This window comes from Canis lupus, chromosome 18 (assembly GCF_003254725.2).
Source record: "Canis lupus dingo isolate Sandy chromosome 18, ASM325472v2, whole genome shotgun sequence".
NCBI lineage: Eukaryota > Metazoa > Chordata > Mammalia > Carnivora > Canidae > Canis > Canis lupus.
Genome location: NC_064260.1, coordinates 37,492,820 through 37,503,831, shown reverse-complemented (window position 1 = coordinate 37,503,831; position 11,012 = coordinate 37,492,820). Strand labels below are relative to the sequence as shown.

Genomic DNA, 11,012 nt, shown 5'->3' with positions numbered 1-11,012 from the left:
TTCAACTGAACCCAAATTGTCCATTTGATCCTCTGATGGCTAAGATCAGACTTGGCCATCTTGACACGATACTGTATACCAGATCCAAGTAAGAGAAGGTGTTTGCCTTACATGCCCACCATCCTGGGGGTTCTGTGGGAGTATGATTAAGTCTTTCTTGTTTAATGACTAATCAGAATGGATGAGGACCATAGTGTGAGGATCCTAGAGGCCTCTTGTTGGCCCAACTATTCCTCTACTGGTGGATCATGGAGAATTTCAGGGTTTCCAAGGCAGGGATCAGAGCAGATAGGGTACTTTGTAGGCTTGGAAAAGCACCTGTTAACCTACAAGAATATATTTCAATATTTTCAAAATCTATCTGCATGAATACCAGTCTTCCACAGAAGAGCATCTGACACAGTAGGTGGTCAATAAATATTTGTTGGAAAAAATAGCTGAATAAAGGAACTTTATTTGTTCTTGGAACTCTATTAATGAGATTCTAGAACAGTCAATGACATAGACATATGGGTCCCGAGGTGATGAAACAAATAGGGCAAGACATTCCATTTGAGAGGGTCATCCAATTTATGTTTGAAGCTGGTAAGAATCTACATCCCAGAAATTATTTTATGCCAGCATTCTGAGACTTGTCAAAATTAGGACTAGACAGACAAAAAGGACAAATACTGTAGGATCCTGCTTATATGAGGTTCCTAGAATAAGCAAATTCATAGACAGAAAGTAGAATAGCATTTACCAAGGATTAGGGCAGGGAGAAATGAAGAGTGTGAACATGTAAGAAAATTTTGACCATGTGTGTTTTTTAGTGAGTGTTGTGGAGACAAACCCAAACTGAAGAATCGTCTTTTGGCATCCTATGTTGTATCTGGAGACTATAAATACTGCTGGACCCAACGAGACTTTGGCTCTTGCCTCACTTTTGAGTTCAGCTGTAGCACTGGGCCATGTAGAATATGGTTTTTCTGGTCGTTGGTCAGAGGAACTGGATAACACAACCCTGAAGTACAGAGGACTTAATTCCATGGATCAGTGAACATTAGAGAATTAGAGACAAGAAATAGGCAGGATCTGGCAAATAATTTGCTCTTCCTTCCAATGGGCTGTTTGGAGGACTGGTGGCTTCTGCGATCTGTCTGAAGATACTACAAAACTGTGTCCTTCCTGAAGCTGTGATCAGCTCAGTAATATACCCTCTTAGTTTGCTTTATGTCCCTCCTTGCCTTAGCTCCTTTGCCCCTTTACCTTTGCTCCCTGGGACTGTACCTCCCAATGAAACACTAATTAATGTACAGCATTAGTTAATATTATAATATCCCTCTTGTGGGCTCCACAGCATACCTTGCATTTCTCACTGCATATTTTAATGGCCATTTTTGTTTGACTTTCTCTTCTAGTAAATTGTGAGCTCCTTATGGGAAAAGACTGTGTCCTTTCACGTCATTGTATTACAAGGTCTAGACCAGTACCTGGTACATAGCTGATGCCCAATCAATATTTGTTATTACTGAATGTGTAAATAAATGAGTAAAGCAGACAAAGCTGACAATAATTCTAAAACACATCCCTGGAAAATCAGGTCCTGAGCAGTTGGGAATGAATATTCAAGCCAAGACAACATTATTATAGGATTTTTATTTCAACATACACAAATATTTCTAAGCACATGCTCTGGGCCTACTGTGTGATCTTTGTATTTCTTATTGTAAAATAATTTGGTTTTCTGATCTATAATTATATCCTCAGTGAATTTGGGATTGTGTGAGCCTAGTGTCTTACATAACAAATGAATTATAAAAGCCCAGAGGGAGTGCTCCTATGTACCAAGAGCTTTTGCCTTATTTATGTCTGAACTAAACTTTATATGTTTAAATCTCTGGCCCTGCAGGACTGAACCCATGTCTACTCCCATGTGGGATATGGGTTCAGTCCACCTTCATCTCTATCTCTGCCAAGTACCTGCAGCCAGTGAGACTGGCCTAAAGGTACCAGGCTTAGCCTCTCCGCACCCTTCCTTCCTCTCTCCTCTCCCTGGTTCTCATGCACAGTGTGCAAGCAGGGCCTGCATGGAGGGTAGGGTAGAAGTTGAGTAGGAAGGGGAAACTATCAGAACTGACCTGCCCCAATTCTGATGACAGTTCCATCATGCTGACAGTCAGGACAAGGACAAAGGAAAATACAGGAAGAGTTGGAAAGAGAAACAGGTCAGCATAATGCAGAAGAAAATAGGAAGGGCTTATTTAAAATTTCTGGTTGTTTCACAGCCAAATCTGAGCTTGGCTAATGAGAGTGAGGGTCTTGGCTCTGGGGTTTCCCAGGTCTTGAGAAGGTTTTTCTTTCCCTCTTTCCTCCTAGTCCTCTTTTGAAGCTAGGTTTTGCACATCTACCTGGGAAATTAGGGCATCGTGGGGCAGTACAAGTAGCACAGGGCTAGAAGTCTGGGGATATGGATTCTGTTCCTCATCTCCACTAACCTGTTGGTGGCCTTAGTAAGTCACTTCTCTCTGAATCTCTGTTTCTTCATCTATAAAATAAAAGTTTATTGAGCTCCTTTGCAGCATCTGCATGATGTGTGATCCATGAGTCCACCATCAAATTAACTTGCTTCAGCTGAAAGCTACAGCCGGGGTCTTTTCCTAATCAATGTTGAAGATATTTTGTCCCATATGGGTCATGGTATGTACCTTTATCCACTTGTTGTTCCTGCTGCTACTTCCTCTTGCTGGCTTGTTTCCTTGTATGGTTTATAACTTATGACTCTTGAGCTCCTTTTCCACCAGGGTTTGCTGTGGGAGGCCGGTTTGCTCTGGTTTGTGTAGTTGTCCCTCCAAGGTGGCTTTGAACTTGCCTGATACTCCTACTGGACCAGTGTTTATGTTAATTTCTTTGTTTGCCATCAGTGTGAAGACCTCACATCTGCATGAACACAGGCCTGGGGTTCTGATATTTCTTAGAAGATGGAAAGCATCTCAACCATTTTCTACAAACACATGGGTGGGGTTTTTCTCATCTGCAGGTGGTGGGTTGGACAGCAGCCTCTCTTGACTCCTAGCCCGCTTATATTTTGCACATGGGCCCAGTGGCCCGGATCACCTCCCACAGCCCAGTACCTCGCTGTGACTCAGAAATCCCCTTAGCCACAGAGCTTCAGCTCCACTCTGATTTTGAGTTCTCTCCTCTCTGGTACCCAAATATTTCCCTCCTTGGTTTTGAGCTTGAATCTTTGTGTTTGGAGAAATGTGTCTCTGCCTATGTGTCTAAGGCAGAGGTGAGTCCTCCACAGGTGGAGTCAGCTCAACCAGCCACATTCTGCCTTGTTGTAGTTATTTTGTATGGTGAACTCCTCCTAGATATACTGCCTGGCCACACATGCACTGTGGTATCAGGGCTTTGGGAGGCACACTTTCCTGCTATCACATTCCTCCTCCCGCTAAGAGAACTCCTTCCCTGAAGTCTGAAGTTGTTTCTCCACAGGCAACAACTCTGTTTCCACTGGGAGAGCTCGGGCTTCCAATGTGACCAGTCTTTCCCTCTTGCTGCACCCCCAGAAAAAGATGGAGAATAGCTATTCTCACAAAGTGACAAGAACAGAACATTTCCTGAGCCAGGGAAGGGAAGGAGAGCATCTGTTACTGTACCAGTAGGATGGAGAGAGGGAAAGATGAAATAAGATAAGGTCCTGGGTGGAGGAAGGCCTGAAACCAACTTTATTGGTAGTGGGATGTTAACAAGACCCACCTCTTCCCTCTTTCCCCTTCAGGTCCATGGTGTGTGTGTGTGTGACTGTGTGTGTTTCTATGTGTGATTGTGTATGAGTGTATGTGTTTGTGTGTCAGAGTACTCTGTGTGTGTGTGTGTTTCTATGTTGTAAGATTGTGTATGAGTGTATGTGTTTGTGAATGAGAGTACTGAATGTGTGTGTGTGTGTGTGGTGTGTGTATGGAGAAAAGTGCATGCTCAAGGCACCGGGAGTCAGGAGAAATACACTTGAGTCCTAGTCTTGTTGTTCTCTCGCGAATTGCGTCTTTTCCTTGTTTACAAAATTAGAGGACCAGATTAAATTCACAGATTATAACATAATTTTAGAAGTGGGACCTTTATTTTCAAATGCAAGTTTACACAGAAACTCATATTTAAAACATGTAAAGGGGGGGGATGGGGAATTGCCTTGATTAGCTGAACAAGAGGCCAGGGCCCCAAAGCCCAGTGGCTTCCCCTCACCCTCCCGGCATGGGAGAGGCCTGTACGGATCCCTGTGACCTCCAGAACATGATATGAAAACAGCTGCTCCACATGTACTTTTCCATTTCTTCTAGGGAAGCATCACAATTATGATCAGAAGGAGTAAAGTATCCCTCGCCATGAAATTCACACGACAAAGCTGAGTGGCATGATTTCCCTGAAAACAGGAAGCCAGAGTTGCCAGACTTGAAGCAAAGATCCTTGGCCCACACCATGTTCCCCGCTGGAGCAGTTTCACCTCCTCCTGAAGAAGCTGTTCCACAGGCCGCACCAGCTGTCCTGGAGCGCTTGGAGGGCTGCTGGGCTGGAAAGGGGGTGCGTTCATGAATCAGCTGCGAACCATTAGCAAATCAGTTCACCCCCACCCCCACTGTGAGCTTCAAGTCTTTATTTGTGCAAAGAGGGGAGTGGAACAGTTTAGTCAATGGTAGGTCACCTACAGCTCTAAAAACGTCCTGAGATACAGTCATATGATTAATGTACTCACAGAAACTCTTTGTGCACACAGTGCATGTCCGGCACCACGCTGCCATGGTGATTGCAGTTTAATGGGAAGGCAGACATGAAACAATGAGGAACTGTATGAAAGGGAAGTATGGAGGGCTAAGAGAATATTTGGGAGGTCCTCAACTTTGACTGGGGGGTCAGGATGGTCCTCCAACATAGAGAGAGAGAGAAACACAGAAGCTCAGAGAGAGACAGAGACAGAGACTGAGAGAGAACAGGGGGAATTATGGGGAAGAAGTCTAGAAAGACTACAGAGTAGGAACATGGGTGAGATTGGAGCAGAGGTCAGAGACATCAGTGACCTCCATGACTAATTCACTTTCAAATGCACCAACCCAATTCTTGACTTGGTTGGTCTAACAGCACAGGTAAAAATGCCCCACATCCCTCAGCATCAGGGAAATACAAATCGAAACCACAATGAGATACCACCTCATATCAGTGAGAATGGCTAAAATTAACAACTTAGGAAACAAGAGATGCTGGCGAGCATACAGAGAGGGGAACACTCTTGCACTGCTGGTGGGAATGCAAGCTGGTGCAGCCACTCTGGAAAACAGTATGGACGTTCTTCAAGAAGTTAAAAATAAGGCCACCCTCTGACCCAGCAATTGCACTACTAGGTATTTACCACAAAGATACTGATGTGAAATACCAGGACACCTGCACCCCAATGTTCATAGCAGCAATGTCCACAACAGCCAAACTATGGAAAGAGCCCAGATGTCCGTCGACAGATGAATGGATAAAGAAGATATGGTCTCTATATACAACAGAATATTACTGAGTCATCAAAAAGAATGATCTACTTGTAACAACGTGGATGGAACTAGAGTGTATTATGCTCAGTGAAACAAGTCAGTCAGAGAGAGAGACAAATATGCTATGATTTCATTTATACATGGAATTTAAGAAACAAAACCGATGACAATAGAGGAAGGAAAGGAAAAATAAAATAAGATAAAAACATAGAGGGAGGAAAACCATAAAAGACTCTTAACTATAGGAAACAAAAGGTCGCTGGAGGGGAGGTTGCATAATGGGGTGATGGGCATTAAGGAGGGCACTTGATGTAATGAGCCCTGGACATTATATGCAACTGACAACCCACTAAATTCTACCCCTGAAACTAATAATATAGGATATGTTACCAAAATTGAATTTAAATAAAAAAAATTTTAAATGCACCAACCTTGTGCATAAAGCAAACTCTTAGACATTTTTATATTCTACTTTGCTCCCAAATACTTGAGCAAGCAGTTTGCAAAGATATATAAAATATATATGGTCATAGAACAAAGAATAGTGAGAGACACAAAGCAGGGATGCAAAGGAGAACCGGGAATATGAATAAGAGTGCGCACCAGGTGACCCAAATTCTTACTACAGATGGGTCACAGATTTTGCTCAGAACTTTTCAGTAGCCAGTGTAGACAGAGTTCATGTTTCCAAGTTCACTGATACAATTCACAAGTGTTAATAGGGGGAATACAGAAAAATTATTGCTATAAAGGCAGGTGTTAGTATATTTCTTCTAGAGTCCTCTAGTATAAACAGTTCATTGTGGATGCTGATACAATGCCTCTTACCTGGCTTAATCCAGGGGTAGACTTTAAAACATCAATCTTCCTCCCTAATGGTCCCATTGACCCAATGATATTGCTCCTCCAGACTGTTCTCCTTCACCAGAGACTACAGCACAACTGGACACTTCTTCATCTGAACCCAAATGCAAATGCTCTAAGTTGAGATGGAGTATCATCACTACTGTTACCTTTTAAAAGCATTACAAATTCATTATTAATTTCATTTTGCTTTTGTTTTAACATTTCTGTATCTCCCTTGTCTCAAGGTCACTTGGGAATAAAACCATTTATAAAACTGTCTCACTGAGAAATCCATTTTTGAATACTACTGTTTTATTTTATCATTTTATTTGCTTTTTTATTTAAATTCAATCAGCCAATATATAGAATAATATTAGTTTCAGATGTAGTGTTCAGTAATTCATCAGTTGTGTATAAGTTTTTGACAGAATTTGCTTTAATACTTTCTTTCTTCATTTCTGGACAATGCCAAACATACATTGTTTGCAATGCACAGGAGAATGTGCATTTTCAATTAATGGTCTTAGTGTTGTGTAGATATGTGCTTAGGATCTCCCTCACTTGCTAGTGTTTGCCTTTGTGTTTACTTGACCACCTTCTGAGACTTACATATTTCATTTCTTAGATAAAAATGGTTAAAACCCTATTCTGTGTTTATATGTGGTCGTAAGAACTGGAAAGGAAAGTATATAGAATATATAGGTATTACATTGTATGTAAATGAAAACAATAAACAATCTTATCTAGCAGAATAATTTTAAGGATTAATAGAATACATATAAAGAGGTTATCAGGTAGGAAAAAATTAAGTTTTGTTAACATCATCCTTCATCAAGGATATGAGAAGATAGGTGCCCTAGAATGTTATTGGCAGCAATATCTATCGGTAGCCACTTTAGAGAGAATTTGGCAGTGTCTATTAAAATTTTAAAATAGACAAACCCTATAAATAGCAATTCAACTTCTGTTTCTTTTTTTTAAAAAAAGATTTTTATTATTTATTTATCCATGAGAGACAGAGAGAGAAAGAGAGAGAGAGAGAGAGAGAGAGAGAGAGAGAGAGAGAGGGGGGCAGAGACACAGGCAGAGGGAGAAGCAGGCTCCATGCAGGGAGCCCGATATGAGACTCGATTCCAGGACCCCAGGATCATGCCCTGGGCGATAAACTGCTGAACCACCCAGGGATTCTCAATTTCTCTGTTTCTACCAGAAAAATTTGGTATTAGCAGGAAAAGTTATGTACAAGCACGTATATTGCAACGCTGTTTGTAATAAACTAACAAAACTGGAAAGTACCTAAATGTCCATCAATGCAGAATAGGTACATAAATTTTGGTGTGACAATTTTGTGAAATAATTTAAAAGACTGAGGTAGATTTATATGGATAGCATGGAAAGAGCTCCAAGAAATAATGTTGAATGGAAAAAAAAAAAAAAACAGAGTATGGAAGGACCACTCAGTGTGATACCATTTATGTAAATATACACAGAGCTACATAAGGCAATATTATATATTAGTATGCTTATGAATGTTAGCATGAAGGAAAACTGTAAATTTGCACACTAACATAACAGTCATTCCCTCCTGGGGAGTGCAGGAAGGAATTGAAACTGAGAACTATGGTCAAAGGGGACATTTTCTTAACTATAGTATTCTAACCCAGAAAGGAATCTATGCTATAGACTTGAAATGGAATCTTGGAGCACCTGGGTGGCTCAGTCAGTTGAACATCTGGATTCTTGATTTCAGTTCAGATCATGGTCTCAGGAACCTGGGATAAGCCCCATGTCAGGCTCCATGCTCAGTGGGAGGATTTCTCTCCCCCCCTCCCCCTACTCTCTCTCTCTCTAAAATAAGTCTTAAAAAAAAAAAGAATTGAAACAGAATTTTTTTAAACTGCTGGGCACAATGCCTAGCATATAGTAAGCATCTAATAAGTGTTAATTCCTTACTTTGGCATAAAAATCTCAAAAACATCTGCCAAGTGAATTTGGATTTTATTCATTTATTAAACAAATATGTATATATTAAACGTATAGTTTGCCCCAGTCATGTCTAATGTTTTAACAGAGAGCAGTTTACATAAGATGTTAACAACTCAAAGAGAAGACTAATAACTGAACAAGAAAAAATAAGAAAGTGTCACAGGTGCTGGCAGGAATAGAGGATGTGACGGGAACATGTTGCTGTAACTCTTAACTTGGTTTGGAGAAATCAAGGATCAAGGAACACTACAGATAATGCAAGTGGTCAGAGACGAGATCAAATAACAGCATGAATTAAAAGAAGGCAGACTATTTATAGCCAAAGTTGATATGACTTAGGGATGGCTGTCATGACTCACCACAACTTATATACACAACCATTAGAGAAGCAGGACTTCAGAAATGTTTGTCCTTTGCTCAAGAACTATCTTGTAAAATAGGATCAAAGACAATTTAAAATCTACACTCAATTCTGCTCACTGACTTGGTTGTCCCATCTCGTGTCCTGGAGTGGGATAGTGCATAAAAATGAAAGCAGAGATATCGGATTCATGGGACAGGCTGAGGTCAAATTCCAGAGAGACAAGAGACAAGATAAGAACCCGAGAACACAAAGTGCAAGTGAGCTGGGGATAGGGTGAGGACAGAGAGGAAATATCCATACAGGGTGAAGAGTAAGAACTGTCCAGGAAGCAGATATAGAATTAGAGTTTCCAGAGGAAGTTTTCCTTCCCCGATCCTATTCCTTAAACCAGGTGGTCCAAACCAGTCACTAGATGGTTTCAGTCATGAGAATGAAACATATGGCACTCTACTCTCCTTTAGAGTTTCTTACTTAATCTTCTTTCTGCTTTTTGCTCTCTGTGACTTCACAACTTTGGATCTACTGGTTTGGGCTCCTATTTCTGGTTCAGTGGACTTCAGGCCCTCACATATGTGACCATTGGTTCATCTCAAACATAGTCTAAAGGCATCCTATTGGTCTCCTGGCTCTGAGAAACCATTTCTAGACCCAACCAGTTAGAGCTCTCAGGCTCCTGAGCCAGAGTCAGCCTTCCTGGTCAGTATCAACTTTTGGTTAGGTAGGAATCCAAAAGAAGAGGAATAGAAAACTATTCCACTAGTCCCAAGTGGTGAATGGATTGGTATGAGGATTGTTATGTTGTAAAGAGGTCTGTAGTGGATTCTTGTGGTCCTGGGTCATGACCCAACTGGCTCTAAGACACGGCATCCTGGACCCAGTGCCTGATGCCATTAAGCTAAAGAGCATCATCAAAAAAGCATATTTATTTTCTATTGCAAGTGACCAAAATCAAAACTGTATCTTTCCATGACAAGGAAGGTAAAGAGAAGAAAAATCTTTGTTGTACCTAATCGTGCAATAGGCATGTAGGTTGGGGAATCTTGCTTGAAATAGTTTCTTCATTACTCAAAATCCGTGACCCACTTATTATTATGTCTATTTACATATAGCAAAACTTAGGATTTTTTTTAACTCAAGGAACTATAAGACACAGAGAGGATATCTGCTTCTTCCTGTCCTTGAGTTTTTTCAATGCATCTTTGATGTCCTTGTTTCGCAAACTATATATGATAGGATTCAGCATGGGAATCACAGCTCCATAGAACATGGACACCACCTTGTCTTGGTCCTGTGAGTAGCTAGCACTAGAATGAAGGTATGAGAAGAGACCAGAGCCATAGAAGAGAATCACCATGGTCAGATGAGAGGCACAGGTGTTGAAAGCCTTCATCCGCCCTTGGGTTGAATGGATCTTCATGACAGCAGCAATGATGTAGCCATAGGACACCAGGACAACAAGAGCTGATGTCCCACCAACTGCACACACAACAAGAAAGTTCACTACCTGGCTGAGGAAGGTACTAGAGCAAGATAAGACCAGCAGAGGTGGCAGGTCACAGAAAAAGTGATCAATGACTCGTGGCCCACAGAAATGCAGCTGGAATACAGAGCTGGTTTGGACCAATCCAGTGAGGAACCCTCCAGTGTATGCTGTAATGACCATCCTCACACAGATGGTGGGCGACATGAGGGCTGTGTAGAGCAGAGGGTTGGAGATAGCCGCATATCGGTCATATGCCATGGCTGCCAGAAGACAGCATTCAGTGCCTCCCATCCCAATGAAGAAGAAAAATTGAGCAGCACAGCCCACAAAGGAGATGGTCTTCTGCTGCTTGAAGAAGTCACAGAGCATCTTGGGGGCAATGGAGGATGTATATGAGATATCAACAAAAGACAAATTTCCAAGGAAGAAATACATGGGGGAATGGAGACATGATTCCATCCTGATCAAGACAATGAGGCCCAGGTTCCAAGCCAGAGTCATGGAGTAGATCCCCAGAAACAACACAAAGAGGACAACTTGTAGCTCTGGATGCTCTGAAAATCCCACAAGGATGAAATTGGCTGTCATGCTGATGTTCCTTCGCACGGCCATGTGTCTTCTCTCTGCTGCCTGCAGAGCCCCAGAGGGAGATTCCTGGGGAGTGAAAATCCAGGTGAAGAAACCGCTTTGTTCTGCCATGGAGTCATAGACTCCCTGAGTCACAAGAGATACTAGAAAGCAAATGTCCTACCTCTATCCAACGTGGAACTCCTCTCTACAGGACTTTTTGGGTCTTTCATGGAGATCATTGTCACCCAGA

At 41.7% G+C, this 11,012-nt stretch overlaps 1 protein-coding gene and 1 long non-coding RNA gene across 3 annotated transcripts; one reads left to right on the top strand and one right to left on the bottom strand.

Annotated features, from left to right (window-relative positions):
- The first annotated feature begins 509 nt into the window (after positions 1–509).
- On the top strand, positions 510–6,638 carry LOC112663404 (uncharacterized). Of its 2 annotated transcripts, none has more exons than XR_003139205.3 (3): positions 510–585; positions 4,320–4,560; positions 6,424–6,638. It is a non-coding gene; the product is annotated as an uncharacterized LOC112663404 (long non-coding RNA). The 2 variants fall into 2 exon arrangements; XR_003139204.3 differs by having other exon boundaries at positions 4,320–4,672.
- Positions 6,639–9,841: 3,203 nt separating this feature from the next.
- Positions 9,842–10,804, bottom strand: LOC112663163 (olfactory receptor 5A1-like). The gene has a single exon (XM_025451737.2). The coding sequence runs from the start codon at positions 10,802–10,804 to the stop codon at positions 9,842–9,844; it is 963 nt and encodes a 320-aa protein (XP_025307522.1).
- Positions 10,805–11,012: the final 208 nt, after the last annotated feature.

Coding starts and splice junctions, on each gene's coding strand:
- LOC112663163 (XM_025451737.2), bottom strand. CDS start 10,804: ATGGCCGTGCGAAGGAACATCAGCATGACAGCCAATTTCATCCTTGTG.